Source organism: Talaromyces amestolkiae, assembly GCF_001896365.1.
Source record: "Talaromyces amestolkiae strain CIB chromosome Unknown scaffold10.1, whole genome shotgun sequence".
NCBI classification, from domain to species: Eukaryota; Fungi; Ascomycota; class Eurotiomycetes; order Eurotiales; family Trichocomaceae; genus Talaromyces; species Talaromyces amestolkiae.
Window position 1 is genome coordinate 1074277 of NW_024468046.1, and position 18201 is coordinate 1092477.

General features: G+C 46.3%; 8 protein-coding genes across 8 annotated transcripts; 5 read left to right on the plus strand and 3 right to left on the minus strand.

Annotated features, from left to right (window-relative positions):
* Nucleotides 1-1158: 1158 nt before the first annotated feature.
* BHQ10_005861 (uncharacterized protein) lies at nt 1159-2477 on the plus strand (the record flags this gene model as incomplete). Its single annotated transcript, XM_040878383.1, has 4 exons — nt 1159-1426; nt 1480-1603; nt 1665-2110; nt 2164-2477. The coding sequence occupies 4 exons, from the start codon at nt 1159-1161 to the stop codon at nt 2475-2477; spliced, it is 1152 nt and encodes a 383-aa protein (XP_040734365.1).
* Nucleotides 2478-3271: 794 nt separating this feature from the next.
* BHQ10_005862 (uncharacterized protein) lies at nt 3272-4575 on the plus strand (the record flags this gene model as incomplete). Its single annotated transcript, XM_040878384.1, has 2 exons — nt 3272-3659; nt 3710-4575. The coding sequence occupies 2 exons, from the start codon at nt 3272-3274 to the stop codon at nt 4573-4575; spliced, it is 1254 nt and encodes a 417-aa protein (XP_040734366.1).
* A 790-nt stretch (nt 4576-5365) lies between these two features.
* Nucleotides 5366-6173, plus strand: BHQ10_005863 (uncharacterized protein; the record flags this gene model as incomplete). Its single annotated transcript, XM_040878385.1, has 3 exons — nt 5366-5381; nt 5437-5799; nt 5860-6173. The coding sequence occupies 3 exons, from the start codon at nt 5366-5368 to the stop codon at nt 6171-6173; spliced, it is 693 nt and encodes a 230-aa protein (XP_040734367.1).
* Nucleotides 6174-6324: 151 nt separating this feature from the next.
* On the minus strand, nt 6325-10000 carry BHQ10_005864 (uncharacterized protein; the record flags this gene model as incomplete). The annotated part of the gene is made up of 4 exons (XM_040878386.1): nt 6325-8923; nt 8983-9174; nt 9465-9531; nt 9631-10000. 4 exons carry the CDS (start codon nt 9998-10000, stop codon nt 6325-6327), a joined length of 3228 nt encoding a protein of 1075 aa, XP_040734368.1.
* Nucleotides 10001-11235: 1235 nt separating this feature from the next.
* On the plus strand, nt 11236-12637 carry BHQ10_005865 (uncharacterized protein; the record flags this gene model as incomplete). Its single annotated transcript, XM_040878387.1, has 4 exons — nt 11236-11358; nt 11419-11504; nt 11561-11795; nt 11861-12637. The coding sequence occupies 4 exons, from the start codon at nt 11236-11238 to the stop codon at nt 12635-12637; spliced, it is 1221 nt and encodes a 406-aa protein (XP_040734369.1).
* Nucleotides 12638-13120: 483 nt separating this feature from the next.
* Nucleotides 13121-14166, minus strand: BHQ10_005866 (uncharacterized protein; the record flags this gene model as incomplete). The annotated part of the gene is made up of 7 exons (XM_040878388.1): nt 13121-13154; nt 13208-13233; nt 13291-13660; nt 13724-13800; nt 13860-13902; nt 13963-14077; nt 14157-14166. 7 exons carry the CDS (start codon nt 14164-14166, stop codon nt 13121-13123), a joined length of 675 nt encoding a protein of 224 aa, XP_040734370.1.
* Nucleotides 14167-14612: 446 nt separating this feature from the next.
* BHQ10_005867 (uncharacterized protein) lies at nt 14613-16755 on the plus strand (the record flags this gene model as incomplete). The annotated part of the gene is made up of 10 exons (XM_040878389.1): nt 14613-14622; nt 14675-14692; nt 14758-14806; nt 14868-14961; nt 15026-15399; nt 15451-16099; nt 16149-16286; nt 16338-16518; nt 16568-16656; nt 16711-16755. The coding sequence occupies 10 exons, from the start codon at nt 14613-14615 to the stop codon at nt 16753-16755; spliced, it is 1647 nt and encodes a 548-aa protein (XP_040734371.1).
* A 174-nt stretch (nt 16756-16929) lies between these two features.
* Nucleotides 16930-18168, minus strand: BHQ10_005868 (uncharacterized protein; the record flags this gene model as incomplete). Its single annotated transcript, XM_040878390.1, has 3 exons — nt 16930-17555; nt 17611-17813; nt 17876-18168. The coding sequence occupies 3 exons, from the start codon at nt 18166-18168 to the stop codon at nt 16930-16932; spliced, it is 1122 nt and encodes a 373-aa protein (XP_040734372.1).
* Between the last annotated feature and the right edge of the window lie 33 nt (nt 18169-18201).

An 18201-nucleotide genomic window follows, 5' to 3' on the forward strand; every position in this document is an offset into this window, starting at 1 on the left:
TGAGTACGTATGTATGTCCATAGCCGAAAATAGATTCAAATTTTTGGTTTAGATAAATATACAAAATCCGAGAAAAGTGGTTGGGTTCTTATTTGATGTTTACATGACAGGGATCCATCGAAATAAATTAAAAGAGCTCAAAGACAGGTCCCCACTCGGGACCCTGGACGACAAGGCACTAAGGCATCAAGGCATTAAGGCAGCCCCACTGATTTAGCCCTAACTACGACAATCATCTTTGCCTAAGTAAGTATTGCTGGCTCGCTGAGATGGATACGGACTGAACAACCATATTATGGACTTATTTACACCCGATATCAGTCTATTGCTCGTGATACCAGAGGATGTATAACGCAGCATGGAATTAGTCGACAACTGGTGAAGGAAGTTATCTATACAAAGATACAGGTGATATCACTTTTGGAAAAGTAATGACAACTTCAGCATTGTAGGGTAGCTAGGCGACACCAAGCTTATACCTGACCAAAGCACACGGAATCAATCTTGCATGTCCATGAGCTGAATCCAATGAGTTCCGTTTACCCCAAACATCAGAAATACAAAGAGCCATGTTGTACAGCATTGAGGACAAATAATCTGGTCCTCGGACACCTGCAATTCTTGAATCATGATAAGCATCATATTTTGAATTATAAGAGCACTATGTAAACTGCAGAGATAACAAATCCACTCCCTTCTTTGTTATAATTGATCTCAGATGCTCAGGCTAGTGCTTACTCCGTAACTCCGTACTCAGCTGGGTTACATCAAATTATTGGGCTGGAAAAGTATCTAAGTACATCTTTTTGAGTTTAAGGGAATTAGAAGACATAATAAAATACATATTGCTTACTCCGTTACTCCGTAGAATGTGAAGAGCACCTGCATGTGGGCAGCTCGGATACATAGAAAAACTCAGGCAGAGAGATAAATTAGATTACCTAGGTAGTTTCAGCATGTTGGCGGTATTAAAGACTCCAGCAACAATAGCCTCCTCTTGTGCCTGACTTGCACATATAAATTTAGAGTTTGCTCAAGACCGAGACCTGGAGAGACTCATTAAGTCCATTATCCTACATCCCACTCGCCAATTCGAATACTTGTTTTTCTTCAATCCAACAAATATAAGAAACCATTTTGGTCCTTACTAGCATAGATATGGAAGCCCTCGTCGACTATGTCAAAAAATTGGCCAAGTCCGGCGATGCAAAGACGCGCAGGAAAATATTGGATCAACTACGATCCCTAAGTCACTCTATTGAGAGCCCCGACGACACTATTCAGAGAATCTCCTATCTCAACTTGCAACTTGCAGGCCTCCGCATCGGTGTCGATTTGAAGCTTTTTAGCACCCTCACTGAAAGTCCAGGCCCGCTCAGCATTGATCAAATCCGCGCAAAGACGAAAGTAGATCCTGTTCTTCTAGGTATATACAAGATCCATGGTATGTTTAACATACTAGACTGATGTACCATTTAGGTCGTGTCCTGCGGTACCTTGCTTCTATCGATGCCATCCAGGAGGTAGATAAAGATACTTTTACCGCAAATAACATGTCCAAGACTTTTGCTACAACTGGTGCAGAAGCAGCGATTCATCACTAGTTCGTATGCCGTCTTCATTTCTATTAGTGTCTGCAAACTAATATGCGTAACTTCCTGTAGCTTTGATGCAATGGGCCCTGGATTTCAGGAGCTGCCTGACTTACTAAAGGATACTCAATACGCTGATCCCGAGGACAGTACCAATACTGGAATACAACGAGCATGGAAAACAGACCTGCCTCTTTTCCTCTGGTTCCAAGAACAACCAGAGAAATTGTCTTATTTTCAGCACTATTTGTTGACCATGAATCGTTCCGGAAGGGCGAACTTCTTGGACGCTTACCCAGTACTCGAGAAAACGACAACAAATCTGGATCCCGAACGAGCCTTGTTTGTGGATGTTGGTGGCGGGTATGGAACGCAATCCATTGCTTTCCGGGAAAAGTACCCCGATCTGCCGGGAAAGGTGATCATGGAAGACCTTCCGGAGACCGTGAAGCAGCTTGCACGGCATCCAGGAGTGGAAGCTTTGGCACAAGACTTCTTCCAACCTCAAATCATCAAAGGTATCTTCTGCGCCACTCTTTTAGTCTTTGCTTATATTGATGTATTGGATTAGGTGCCAAGTTCTACTACATGCGCAACATCATGCACGACTGGCCCGATGACAAATGTCGGCTGATCCTCAAGCATTTGATCGATGCAATGGAGCCTGACTCCTATATTCTCCTTGACGAAATGGTTTTGCCAAACTCGGGCGTTCACTGGCAGCAGGCTCAGCTTGATATGCTAATGATGGCTGTTCTCGCGGCGCGGGAACGTACTCATGAGCAGTGGAGCAAACTTCTGGATAGCGTTGGGTTGAAGATCAATAATATCTACACTTACAACGACACTTTGCAGGACGGCATCATTGAGGCAGTGCGAGTGTAATCTATTATACCTGGATGGGAAAAATTGATTTATCATCCTTTGAAGAATGACGACAATCTAATGGCTTGTTCGCTGATTTTTTTTTTCATGGACCCGAATGTGCATTGCCGAAAATGGTATAGATATTGATTCAGGTCAAATTAGAGTTCAAACCTAACCCTTATGATTTTTTCTCGATTGTTGATAAAAGTTTTTTTGCATCTTCAGTACATGATGGACCAGTTGGCAGGTTGCGTCTGACCCAAATTTATCAATATACATACCAAATAAATATTGGCATAGATGTATACATCTGAATGTCGGGACAAATCAATTGAAGCCATTGGAACAGCCCTGAGTCTATACCAGTACACCAATCCCGAGCTATCATCAGTCTATGCTGCGTCTGTTTGTCAACCAGTCAAGCAGTCAATACGTTAATCATCAAGCATTGAGATGTCCATGGCCATAGATGATGGAACATTTCCCGCAAAACCCGCCTGACCCGGGTGCGTGATTAGTCAGAACGATTACAAATATAGCAATTTGTCAGCAAGTCATGACGTGCTGGCTGGCGGAACTGTATCTCCTGCCTGAGGGCTGAACACTCTTTTCAACCTACTTTCTACTGTTACTGCGTCTATATCAACAGATTATTGACTTTACAAGATCTCTCTATACACCTAATGATGCCCGCAGTCATAGAACAACGTACCCTCCCCTTCAACGAGGGCGAGGTAGCCCTCCATAACAAATTCCATGTCCCTCATCGAGATAACCCCACAAGTACATTTCTCAGTCAATATGGACAATTCATGGTCCCGCGTGCTCCATTAATCGGTTTAGGAGCATTGGATGATGACGGTAGACCATGGTCAACTGTATGGGGTGGAGAGACGGGTTTCTCCTCTGTCATTGATACTGATATCGTGGGCATGAGGGCATTGGTTGACAGAGTACATGACCCTGTCATCCAGAGTTTGTTTGAAAATGTAAAGGAGACCGATGGCTCTTCTGCCAGAATTAACGGCCAGGGTAAGATGATTTCGGGGGTAACTATCGATTTGGAGAATAGGAAAAGGGTTAAGTTATATGGGAAAGTCATCATGGGCACGTTGGAGGATCCTGAAGATGAAGGGAAATCAGGACTTGTAGGTAAACGCGGCCATGCTCAGTTGGTGGTCAAGATTGAAGAAAGTCTAGGTATGTTGATAGCTACTACATCTGATTGAATCATATACTAATACGAATAGGAAACTGTCCCAAATACCTCCACAAAAAGCACATCATCCCCGCCATCCCACAACCGAAACTCATCTCAATCTCTGCTCACCTGTCTCTTCAAGCTATAGGGCTCATCAACAAGGCAGACTGCTTCTTCATATCATCATACCACCAAAACACAGACATGGACACAAATTACCGTGGTGGACCTTCAGGATTCGTCCGATTAATATCAAACGAACCTGAAGGCGCCGTCCTCGTATATCCCGAATACTCTGGAAATCGCTTATATCAGTCTTTAGGAAACATGATGATGAACCACCGGGCTGGTCTCGTATTTCCGGATTTTGAAACCGGTGACGCGGTTTATATGACTGTCGAGACTGAGATTTTCATCGATGACGGGGCAGATGCAATTTTGCCAAGATCTAACCTTGCGGTGAAAATGACTGTTGTAGAGGCACGCTATGTCGAAAAAGCATTAGGCTTTAAGGGGATACCAATTGATATATCGCCTTATACACCTCCCGTCCGATACTTGCGGTCAGAAAAAGATCAGGCTCTCGAGACAATAGCAACTGAGGGACAGACCACGGCCCGGCTAGTATCGAGGAAAATGCTGAGTCCGTCTATCGCAAGATTCCGCTTCAAAATCTCTAGCAATCATGGCAAAATACCTACGTATAAACCCGGGCAGTACGCAGTCTTCTCATTCAAAGATGAACTCGACATGGGCTACAGTCATATGCGTGACGACGACCCACTGAGTCTCAATGACGACTACATCAGAACTTTTACCGTATCATCCTTTCCGGGAACGAAAGGGTTGCCAGATGATGAGTTCGAGATTACAGTCCGAAAGAATCGAAGCGTGACTACGCATCTGTTTCAGTAGAACCCGCGCACACAACTCGAAGTACCAATGTTGGGCTTTGGGGGAAGTTTCAAGATCGACACATCACACGCAAGCAATGAAGTCGTCCCTTTCATAGCTGGTGGAATAGGCATAACGCCCTTCTTAGGACAATTGCCTGGTCTTGATATGTCACGTCTTCGGTTGCTATGGTCAATTTCGGCAAGCGATATCAGCGCTGTTAAGGACATATTCCAGCAATTCCCCGACTTAGCGGACTCGACATCATTGTTCATTACTCAGGCGGGAAAGATAATTGACGCGAATGATAGAAGCTTAGAAGATCTGAAAGCTGCTGGAGCGGCAATCGAACGCCGTCGCATAAATGCGATGGATTTAAAGGATCTATCAGCGGATACATTCTACCTTTGTTCCAGTCATGCTTTGCAGACTTCGGTGCTAGAGTGGCTGAAGGGCAAGAATGTAGTTTATGAGGATTTTACTTACTAATATATAGTGATAGTTTGTGTATAAATGAAGCAGATTCAAATGAGTTAGGGTTAGCTGTTTATGTACATGGATAAGTGGGTCTTGGAGCTAGAACTATCTGAGTCTCCGCTCATCATTTCAAAAAGCTGCCGACAGCTTCATCTCTACCTTATCCAGGACCTCTCGTTCTAGATTCTTATCGCAGTTGAATAATCTCAAAAAAGAGAATAAATTATCAACATAACATAGTCAAAATTGCGATAGCGTTGCTCACTCTCCGCTGGCGAACCATCTCCGAATCACCCCGCACTGCATCAATACCGCATTCTACAAACCTGCGACAATGGCTTCATACGAGGGTACGCACTTGCTCCTTTCACGCAGATCAACCAATTCTAACATCATATGCAACAGTTGAACACAATACAGAAGATCTCAGCAGCACAACCCCCCAAGCCCGCCCTCGTCGTCCAGATCTATCAACCTTCTTCGCAACTCTCTCCGAAATCACACCCAACCCCTCCGAGGCCCGGACCCGCGAACACGCAGTTCCTGTACCGGGAGATGTCAGTGCTGCATTCCGATCACTCGCCGAAGCTTTCGACTACATCAGACGGGAACACGATATTGGCGATGCTGGTGCTGGTGCCGGCGCTGGTGGTGATGGCGAGCATCAACATGATTCAGCTCTGATAGATCAGATGATAGAGGCATTGTTACAAGGCGCCGACGCGCCGCCAAGGGAAGTCGAAGGTGTTAGCGAGGAGTTTTGTGCTAGTAAGCTTGCCCCCGTCAACACATTTTCAATAGTACAGAACTGACATGGAAATGTGTCAGCCCTCGACCGCGTCCCCCGCTCATCCCTCAAAGAATCCCAATCATGCCCCATATGCAGCAACCCATTCCTAGACGACCCCTACCCACTCGTCGTCCGTCTCCCTTGCCATCCTACGCATCTATTCGATTTGGAATGCCTGACTCCCTGGCTTCGATTAAGAGGGACATGTCCACTCGATCGTACAGATTTTGGGAAGAAGCAACGTGAGAAAGATGCGGAAAGAAGAAAACAAGCGGAAAAAAGGAGGGCGGCGTTGGCGGCGCCGGAGCCGAATGATGAGGAAGATGAGGAGTGGGATGGGATGTATGCTTAAGATTCACAATGTGAACATTATATGAAGATAGAATGAGTTTCTATATTGATGACTCCGAATATGCGATAGGCTTTTTTGTAGCTATGTACATTATACACCGATGAACTCCTTTTCATACCATCATGTCTATCATGCAATTCATAAGACCGTCCTACTCATCCAAAACCTCTTCAACCACATGCGAAGCCGTCGAAGAAGGCACCGCTTTTTGGATCGTCAACTTCCCAACACTATCAACAATGGCCTCATGGCCCGTCTTAGCCAATACACCACTTTCATCTCTAACAACTTCTCTAGCCTCGAGTTCCTCAACGATCTTCTGATTTTCCTTGTTATTCTCCAGTAGGAACTTCAAACACATCACGGCATGTTCCTTCATATATGGATTATGCGCATCAAAGCTGGTGCAAGACAATATAGCTTCGACACCGCCGTGTTTGCGGATCTGGTTCTGAACTTCAGGGCATCGCCATACGAGAGATGATAGAACTAGGACGATGAGTTTCTTGAGATTGCGCCATTCAAATTCGCATGGATCCTCGGTTATAGGTGGTGATTCGGCCCGAGAGCCAGTCTCGTCGATATTCTCATCCACGGGATCAACGTCTGTTGGGTCGTAGGGCCGCTCTACGGCGACTGGAGGGGCGGGKTGCTGCTGGCTGTCAGTGGCGGGATCGGTTGGGTTGTTGGTCGAGGCGGTCGTCGCGTTTGTCGACCCTGTTGGATTCGACGTGACCATAGCGCTAAGCGGGCCCTTGGGAATGTTTGCGTCCAATTCCTTGATCAGTGTGACGAGATCGTAGACAATTTCCCACTTTACAATCAAGTTCTTCCAGTCATTGTTTTCCGTCAATACTGCGAAGAACTCAAGGAACTGGTATACTCCCTCGTAAACCCTCTCCATATCCCATAGATTGAGAGGAAAGTCTTCCGGCAGCGCTCTGCCTGCACGGATTTGGCCTTGCAGGTAGATGAGACCGCACGTCTCTGGTATGATAGTGCCACGGAAAATGGAAAAGATATACCGTACTGTAAGCACATCCACTCGTGACAGTGGCGGCGGTTGTTTGGTTTCGGTAGATTGACCGTCGTTTGAAGAGGCTGGTGAGTACTTATTGCGGAAGATATGGGTCAAGATCTTGATCACTACAGCCTGTGCTGGCGATATGATGTCTTTTTGCTGACCGAAGTCTGCGTATGCATGAGACATCAAGCCGTTTTTCAGAATGGCCTCCATTATCTGAACCATGAACTGGAAATAGACTTCGTCGTCTGGCAAGTCCCAAGCGGCGATGAAAATAAGCAATTCTCGAAGCAAATTGCGACCGGTATCCTGTGTTAGCAATACGTGGCAACGAATCGCTTGCATATTGTTGATGACCTCACGCTCCGCGCTCTTTGTCGCCGCTGCATCTATGATTCCAGCCTTGATGATCATCGGAAGAGCTTCTATCTCGGCGGGGCCCAGGACGAGAGGAATATCTGTTAATAGTCCTCGTTGTTGATCACCTGGTCTTCCACGATAATCATCATCGTCGTCATCCTCTTCTTCTTCCTCGTCAAGACTGCCCTCGGCGCCGTCATCAAGGCTGTGGCCGTCATCTTCAGCATACCCATCATCGTGATCATAATGTTCATCATCCTCCCCCAGAACCTGGGATGCCTCCTGTGCGCGTGCCATTAGTTCTTCTTTTGCTATTTGCAACGCATCGGCACCCGATTGATAGGATCGCGGTATGCTGGTCTCTTCTTCGCTTAGAGGACCATCTGCTGTGATGGCCTTGAATCTTTCGAAGTCTGGAAAATCTGCCCAACACACGCGTGGATATCCTGTCGTAGCACCTCTATCAATACACAATATATGTTGTCGTCTTGTCTCCTCATCCTGCTCCGTAAAATCCTGGGTTCGTCCCGTCAAGGTCTTCATCTCGTCCGCTTTGTTACCAAGGATTGTGGTCAAGGCAGCCCGTATCTCTTTAGCTTGTTCCGGATCTTTATTCATTTCTTGAATCTCTTTCAAACTCCGACCAAGTATCTTCTCCATATGATCTTTGACTTGCGCAAGTAGTAGCATCGAAGCTTCTTGCTTCATATTTGCAGGTTCCAGGGGGAACCTAGAGAGAGCCTCAATCAACAGATCTTCAGCCGTTTGTTCACCTCTCAAAGATCCTATAAGTCGCTCGCCAGTTCGCACAACCGGTGCAACACCCTGTGGCATAGGGCTGGCTGGGTCCAAAGGTTCACCAGGCATAATAACCTTATAATCGCCATTCGAGTGATATCCGAAAAGGTCCAACCAGAGCACAAGTTTGCGTTGTTCGTTTTGCATGATGAAATTGTTCAAGAATTGTAGGCATATGATCAATAGGCTTTTGTATAAATTTACCACTTTCTGCCAGCGTTCTTCGTTTCTCGCATTTGATTCTCCATCGAAGCCTCGCGCCGTAACTCTGACGCATGTGTCGATTAATGCTAGTATCCGCTGGTCGAATCCTTTCTCTGCCGCTAGATTTTGCGCTCTATTCGTTGTTGCGAGGAGATTTCTAGCTATGGTACATAAATCACGTAATCGCTCAATGTCTTTGATCAGGCTGAAGTAGTTGTATGCTATAAGATTCGAAGACGATTGTTCGTAAGTCGAAGTGGGCGGACTTTTCCAAGCGAAAGACTGTGATTCGAGATGTGGAATGGCTTTGGTAAGGACATCAGTAAGACCTTGCCAAACGTCGGGTGAAACTGCTAAGCTCTGTCTTTAGTATGCAGTTAGCAATGATATCCTTGCAGCGATAGTCGCATAGACGAAAAATACCGAGTATCCATTTCATTCCGAGTTTTTGAAACAATCTTTTTCCCTGCAGCCAACATTTGTTCGAGCTGTTTGTCGTCAATCATGCCTCGAGTCTCGTAATGGCTCAGCGTACCGGCAAGGATAACTTTGAGCAGGAGCTCTGCCGGAGAGCATTTTTGCTCGTGCTCCACGGAGGGCTTTTCCGACGACATACTGAATACAGGTAAGTCGTAAGAAAGCTCGGCGCAAAGAGGGACAGGTATAAAATAGACAGATGAGATGCGGAGAAATTAATGAATGATAATTTGTTAGCGGCAAGATGGTGGGCAGTGGTGGGTTAGCGGTTTTTCCGCTCCGGCTTATCTTATCGCATACTTCAAGCAGTACTATATATGGCAGAGCTGTTGTTCTATTCATCGCATTCATATTTCATGATATGTAACAGTTGCTAAACGCTCAAATTCAGTGCATCACGCAAATTACCCCAAAATCCTAGATCATACAAATTTTCCACAGATTGAAGGCTCCGGACTGGGGTGAACCTCGGATCAACAGGAGCCTGTTCATCACCTGCTTGCAAAATTGAATTTGACTGTAATGAAACCGAAAAACCTATCCTCGGTGGTTCATTCGTCAAAATAAGCACCTGGTCAGTTGTCGCAGGCCAACACGCTTTCGGCTCAATCGATTCGTCTCGCGGCCTTGGTGTCTTGTAGACTTGGCTTCTCTTGGCCTTGTAAACAGCGCCATATGCAATATCTTCCTTCCAATCGTCCCACTTGGCTGTCTCGTTGGTGGTGGTGCCTGCCCATACGAGATAGATATGATAAACCAAAAACCCGAATGCTAATGGAGCCGTCATTGCCGCCAAAAGAAATACCATGCCGATTCGAATATCATCGGCTACTGCCAGGGCCCAAAAATTGAACCATGACATCCAAGACAGCGACTTGCCCCAGGGCACGCCTCCAGTTCCAAATGCCTTTTGCAAATTCTCTTCAAGCAACATGTGCCCTAGATACGTGCCGTAGGTGAGCATTACGGAAAGTGATAGAAGCAATGCCAGAAAGTAACGGTAATTCTGGCGACCCACGCAATTGGTCAGCCAGATGCAGTGATGGTCATGTCGGGACACGCAGGCATTGCAAGTGCTGCAGTGCTTACTACGTGCAGGCTTCAACAGTCGACACGTTGAACATTCTCTTCCAGGGTGAAAGAGTACTCTATCGAACGGATAATGTGCCAACTCCGCTTTTACATTGTTAGGCGTGATGAAGGATTTTATTGTGACACACGCATATATGAAAACATATGGCAGAGTGATTGCTATCGAAACAAGTGTTCGATGGGTTGCCCCTAATCTCGGCCATGCCCTCGGCACAAACGCCAATTCTGATATTGATAGTAGACCAACGAAGAATATCTAGCACACGATTAAAATGAGCAACATTGGTCGAGAAAAAGCACTTACCAACACCAACGGATGATTTTCATAGGCTATGTACCTGCCAAAACTTTGGCAGCATGGTACTAATCGACCGCCTAGCAAAAGTAAATCGAGACGAGCAAGGCCATGTGGAATGTGTATCCAAAGAAATCGGTGGAAGAAACCGATGGGGGTTTTCCTATTCATATTAGCAAATAACCGAGACACTCACAGCTGGAACCATATAACGTACCTAAACATAGGCAGTCGACCAAAAAGCGCAATAAAGACAAAGGCAGAAAGGCCCAGCACGCTTAGTGCTGCCGTGCGTAGACTGATCAGCGCCATATCTGGGTAACTTCAATAGTCTATTCAATCAGTCGAAGTGCATGTTGTGTAGGTATGTAGATCTTAGAGTGAGTTGTAACTCTGCTAAAAGTTATACCTTCAGCTCGAGAGAGCAAACACAAGGACGTCACGGAGTTATTATGTGACGCCGAGCCTAATACGAATGGGGCGGGAACCCTTATCCTTATGAGGATAATGTCACGTGATAGATGCTCCTTTTCCGAAGAACGGCATCTCTGATTGGTTCCTGTCCAAACTAATCATCAAAATAATGACAAAGGTGTCGCATCTTTGATTCTTATACACGTTCTTTGATTTAACGCTTATGAATTTACACTATATGCAGGGGTGATGCTATAATTTTGAGTTTGAGCTATTGAAATCATTCTTTTCATCGCGTTGGCTCTGTGGTCTTGCTTGAATTGAGCGGCCCTGCGGTCAACTCATACTGCCTTGAAATAGGCGCGACCACTGCCTATCAAGTCACACAACCTGAGAAAATGGCTACCGTAGTCTATACAAAACCTCCACAGGACGGCAGTGTCGGGACGCTCTTCGCGGGATATGCTTTTTGGGTATCGGCGACTGTTCCCCAACGAAACAGATTCAAGGAACTTATACAAGTGAGACTGTCATCTGCTGGCGTTCTCTATACACAAACCTTCAGCTAACGAATTTATCAGATAAATGGCGGTACGGTCGTGCTTTTGGAAAAGGATGCAGACATCAAACTCGTTGATCATGCAAAACGAGACATTCCACTCAACTCGTATGTCGTCTGTCTATGCTTTTGAATCAAACATTTGATCTAAGACGTGTTCAAAGACATTCATACACATTCATCGAAAAATCTGTCAGGAACGGAAAACTTGAAGATCTGGAAGATCACAGAGCTGGTCAAAGAAATCGCCCAGTTGGAGCAGTTGGGATACCTGCTCGAAGTTCCAGGACACCCTATACCCTTCAAGACGATCAAATACTTTGGGATTGGGTGCAGCCCTACGCAACGCGCGGCGATCAAATTGCAGGCAATCTTATCTATCAGCAACTTGCTGAGCAAGTACGTTGCGTCTTTGAGTGCAAGTAGATCGGGATATAGTGACAACCAAGCTAATCCCAATGTAGAATCCACGACACACCTTTCAATCTTGGCGGGATCGCTATTTGAAGAGACTTCGACACCTTGGTCATCGTCCAGGTGGACCAGCACATGAAGAAACAGCCGCCCCTCAGCCAAGAGCTCTTGCACCGAAGCCATACCCTCATGCAGGCCCATCAAATACAGAAGACAACAGACGTGCTACTCAAGACACGGCTGCAGMAAAGAAACGCAAACGAGCATCTTACGAAGATGCTCCAGCCGTTTTTAATACCGAGGGCGTCCAGGTGGCCCAGAATAAAAGAAGGATACCCCAAGATGATCCAGTAGAGAGCGACTCGCAAATAGAAACATCGGACGAATCTCAATCAGAAAAATACGAGACCGCGCCACAATTCCCAGTCCCGGAAGAGGGTCAACTAGACGATGACGACACCCTTGTACCTCTCACGCCCCATGAAGAATGCCACGAGGAAAACGGTAGCGCGGAAGACCTCGATGTTTGGATTCAGAGACGGGTACACTCCGGCCGGAAACTGGAGGACATCATTCAAGCTCTCAGTTGTACTTCCATGAACCCCGAGCTAGCAGATAAAGTCTTAGATGTGCTGTCCAAAGAAAAGAAAATCCCCAGCAATATGCAAGGAGTCTGGACAGAGGCAGATGATGAAGCTCTTACGGGTCAAGACGGTAGGGCGATGGAACGAGTGATGAAGAAGCATGGCTCAGAACTCTTTGATGAGCGATGGCAATATCTTGAACAAAGTGCCAGGGCGACACAACTAGTCGCGGAAGGTCAATGAGTAACCTTTCCTACACCGTTAGCGCCTTACAGTTAATTCGGATAAGATCAATTTTTCAATGTTGATATCAGTATTGTGGTTATGCACATATCGAGCCATTTAAGATATGCGCCTGTGCCACTCTGAAGAGAAGTAATCACTATTCCGAGAGTCAAAAAATACTGGCAGATTTAAAACTCCTTAAAATTACAGTAGCCAGAATCAGAAGAATCGCCCTTGTACCAAAATGGCAAATCGCCGTGGGAACCCTGTGGTCCTACTCCTTAGCGCAACATACCCTAATATGTAATACTGAGCGCAAGGAAATGAATATCAAAATTCAAAACAAACACCATTCGCAGCGCTAGATAACGTCAGGTAGCTTTAATGCCACAATCATATTTTGGGAAATGGTCGTTGAATTTGTATATCTGGTCGAAGATCGGTGTTTCAACCGTCCTGTGCCGTGTGAGAGTTTCTGGGATTGTCGGAATCAAGAGTTCCTCATTCCTCTTCGGTACCTTCACCCTTAAACACACTGTACAAATGTTAGCTGAATGTCGTTCCATGATTGCATATTGATCAACTTACAGATGTGCTTCGTAGAACTTGAGCATCTAAAATGAGATTCGATGTCAGTCTTCTGACAGAAAGTAGGAAACAATCCAGCTTACCAGTTGGGGTATCTTTTCATAACACAAGCCAAGCGAAACCTTTGTTGTCTTGCCATTGGTCCAAACCAAGAATGCGACCAGGTTCTGATCTTCATCCTGTGTAATTGTCTGCACCTTCGCGACATCCTCCTCCCAATGATCCTTATCACCAACCCAGTCTGGAATGCCTCGGGGGATGTCTGCGCCCAAATCTTCTGTGCCGTTGGTTTCTCGTTTCGAGGTTCTCTGTCTCTTAGTGGCCGTTCGTTCGGGTGTGTCCTTTGCGCTCGCGGTCACGGACTTTCGTTTGCCTCTTCCTGGCTTTGATGCTGGTTCTGGGCGGCCGCCAATCTTTGAGTAGTATTCTTTCACCAAATCCTCTGCGCCTTCCCTACACATTCAATCGCATAAGTCACTGTCCCGAGTGATATAATCGATTTGGGCAGTTTCGTACAGTAATCCTTTTTCCGGCTCTAATGTCTGGTCTGCGGGGTCGTCATATCCTTTCCATTTGACATGTAGCATGAGAGTCTATTTATCCGCGTCAGTAGACTGGTGGTAATTTTAGGGGTGTGTTGCGCTCGACGAACTTTTCCCTGAAACTCGTGGCCGACGATTGATTCAACTACGTAACTTCACAGCAATCAGTAGACGCTCCAATTATTCGCATGCGAACCAAAAACTTCAACGTACACGTCTTCTCCTTCCTCGCTTTCTTCCTCATTTCCACTATCGTCTGCGGCGTCGTTGGTCTTCTTGAAAGGGATTTCTTCACCGGTCGACTCGTTGTCAGAGGATTCATTGCTGTCTGATTTGAATTGAAGTCAGCCCCAGACTTCTAAGGCGTAGATAACGTAGGGCGCGAAAGGATAAGAAATCTCACTTACGAGGGGCCATAGTGGACTCTGTTTGTTGAAACAAGTTGTGGACGCGGCGTAAGAGATCCAATTTGAATTCGGCGGTGGCTTATAGTAAGCCGAATATCGGGAGGCGTTGAAGCAATCTGCACAGCTGCGAGCGAGCGACAGGATACGATGGTCGTTGACTTCTTGTCCAGTCTGCAGCTTTCTGGGCTCGTCGCGCTGAGTCGCGTGGAGAAAGAAGTTCACTTTGCGGCCGGGCTTGGCGGCGCCAAGCCTTTTCGGGCAAACAGCTCTCCACTAATCGTCCCTGCTGCAAAAAAGGATCCCGCACTCAGTTGGATATTGTTGATGAACAAGCACATCAGGAGTTCTTTGATCTCCATACTTTGATTTGCTGTTTGACATTCACATCTTGTTTTAATCTCTCTTTTTTCTCACTCTCACTTACGACAGGATTCTGTCCTCGCAGACACTGTCAACATGGCTATGCGTATGTCCGCGGTACCCCTCATTATGGAAAATTGTTGACTGACCCTTTTCAGAGCTTGACTTGTCACAGGGTACGCACTGCCGACGTGTTTCGAAAAAATGAACTAGAATCGGGTTATACTGATCTTGACAACAGCTTCGGTCATCAAGGATGAGCAGGGACGCCCTTTTATCGTTGTGCGAGAGTACGTTTCCCCGGACAATCGATTATCAAGCATCCCGAGCCTAATTTTGACGGATATATAGCCAAGGAAAGAAGAAGAGACAGCACGGTAATGAGGCGGTCAAATCACATATTGTTGCGGCAAAGACTGTTGCCAACATCGTCAAGACATCGTTGGTGCGTTCGATCACATTGGAGGACCACATTAAGGGGCAGGAGTCAAAATCTGACATGGTGTTAGGGACCACGAGGTCTAGACAAGATTCTCATTTCACCGGACGGAGATATCACAGTCACAAACGATGGAGCCACGATTTTGGGACAGATGGAAATTTCAAACAACGTTGCCAAACTCTTGGTCGAATTGTCGAAGTCTCAAGACGATGAAATTGGTGATGGAACAACCGGTGTTGTGGTTTTGGCTGCTGCGCTCTTGGAACAAGCATCTGAGTTGATCGACAAAGGAATCCATCCCATTCGAATTGCTGACGGCTACGACGAGGCTTGCGAAATTGCTATCGCAGAACTCGACAATATCAGTGATGAGATCACCTTTTCTACGAATAACACAGACAACTTGATGAAGGTTGCCAAGACAAGTCTGGGAAGCAAGATGTATGTAATTATGCATTCTGTATAGCCTGTGCATACTGACTATTGAATTAGTGTTTCTAAGTCTCACGAACAATTCGCCAAAATCGCCGTTGATGCCGTCCTTTCCGTCGCAGACCTCGAGCGCAAAGATGTCGATTTCGAGCTCATCAAGGTTGACGGCAAAGTCGGTGGTTCGCTCGAAGACTCCCTACTCGTCAAGGGTGTCATCGTCGACAAGGACTTTTCACACCCCCAGATGCCTGACGAGGTCCGGGATGCCAAATTGGCTATCCTTACCTGCCCGTTCGAGCCTCCCAAACCCAAGACGAAACACAAACTTGATATCACATCGGTGGAAGAATTCAAGCGCCTACAGGCATACGAGAAGGACAAATTCACAGAGATGATTCAACAACTGAAAGATTCGGGTGCCAACCTCGTCATTTGCCAATGGGGTTTCGACGACGAAGCCAATCACTTGCTCTTACAGAACAAACTCCCCGCTGTTCGATGGGTTGGAGGTCCTGAGATTGAATTGATTGCTATTGCAACCAATGGACGTATCGTTCCTCGATTCGAAGATTTGACGTCCGAGAAGCTGGGAACCGCAGGCTTGGTTAGGGAATTGACCTTTGGTACAACTCGTGAGAAGATGCTTGTGATTGAAGAGTGTGCAAACACCCGGGCTGTGACGGTCTTTGTACGAGGCAGTAACAAGATGGTATGCTCCCTTCTGTGGGTGATCGGTATGTCAATCTAATGGGTGGCAGATCATTGATGAAGCCAAACGATCACTCCATGATGCTCTCTGCGTTGTGCGCAACTTAGTTCGAGACAACCGTGTCGTTTACGGTGGTGGTGCTGCCGAAATTGCATGCTCTATTGCAGTCGAAGACGCTGCTGTCAAGGTTCGTTTGTCTTGCTTGATTTGATGAATAACTCGACTAACCGGTCTAAAGAGCCCCGGTATTGAACAATACGCCATGCGAGCGTTTGCTGATGCTCTCGACGCCGTTCCCCTCACATTGGCCGAAAACTCCGGCTTGAACCCTATTGAGACTCTTGCTTCCATCAAATCACGACAAGTGAAGGAGAAGAACAGCCGACTAGGTGTCGACTGCATGTTCACCGGCAACAACGGTTTGTCTATCATTCTTGTTGTGAAGTACAGTACGCTAATCTATCACAGATATGAGAGAACACTTTGTCATTGATCCTCTTATCGGAAAACGCCAACAACTCCTCCTTGCTACGCAATTATGCCGAATGGTCTTGAAGGTAAGCTGAGTTGAACTGCCTACGCGACGAGGGACAAGAACTAACAATTCGCAGATCAATAATGTCATCATCTCCGGCGACGACCAGAGTGAATTTTAAATAGCTCATGTTCCCAATGTACACCAGTAGATCAAAAGTTTAGTTTGTGGAGATGATACTATTACTTTGGGATATAGAACGCTTTAATCCTAGTATATATTCGAAATGTAGCATTGTAAGGGTATATATTATTATATCAATTGATATTCACACGTTCGACTCCTGCCTCTCTCTTCAATAAGTACTTCGCTCTCGAAAAATCTTCCCCAGAACCTCCGGCGCAAAAGCCACACTATCATGATTCTCCTCCACAATCGTGGCACTATCAAAATCCAGTACATCCTCGAAGCCCTTGAAACAGCTCTCGAAATATTTCTGCCCCGTCTTTCCAATCATAACATCACTTTCCGCAAAGTACGCTCTCATCCTTATCTTACCTGACGTAGCATCACCTCTTCTCCTTTCACTCTCAACGAGATTCTTCGCAAAATGCGTATAATCATCACATTCAAGCCACGGCGCGCCCTTTCTCACACACTGCAACGCCTCCTCATTAGCGCCTACAGTACTCTCCTTGAATATGAATTTAGCCGTCAACTTCTCCAACTCCACCTGCMCTTCTCTCTCCAAGCCGTATTCTTGCTCAATAAGCCTTCTTTTCCGTTCGGATATTGTGTTTTCGTCATCCCCACCGGGAAATTTATCTTTTATACTGGTGATAATTGCCCCGCTAGATGAAATCAAAGGGCTGGTTTGGAAGAATTGAGGGATCTGGTTCCAGATGGAAAATGCCTTTGTGGGGATGTAGCGCGCGAGTTGCCAGGTTGTCATGTGCGAGTGTGCCGGGTCAACCCATGGTGCTGTTCAATACATCAGTCTATACGCTTGGCATGTAGTTGATAGATTCGTACGCACCTAGACAGGCGATATAAGGATTTTCCGGGTCAAGAATGTCCCGGTGCGCAATCAATGTATTCAGCAGATAAATGATACCTGCGCTGTGCGAGATGAGCGATACATGGTCTATCGACAAGTGCTTCAAGAGAAGCGGTACCAGCTCAAGCCAGATTGTGACTCGCGACTCGCGCGGAACAGACGCTGAGCCGCCCATTCCGGGTCTGTGTCTGAATTAGTCTTTGCGTCTCATGAGACAAAATTGCAGGGTGGGGCGGTATCTTACCTGTCGACGATCAACACTCGCACACCTAGTTTCTCTGCGATCGCATGTATATATACAGCTATATATCGCGAGCCAAACATGCCGGGCATGAACAGGAAAGTCGGCACATTCCCTGTCGACGTCTCTGGACATTTCCCGATGTCTGCATATGTGATTGGGAGGTCCCCGTGAGTGGCCGTTTGGGGTAGAATGAAGCGTCTGTGGAAGTGTCGTTGAGATATGTATTCTGCCGCGATGGTGCGGGGGTCCTTTGCTAGTAGTGTGGATGGCATATTTACAGCTTCTTGTATCATTCTTATGGATGCAATATGGCAAACTGAGGCGCA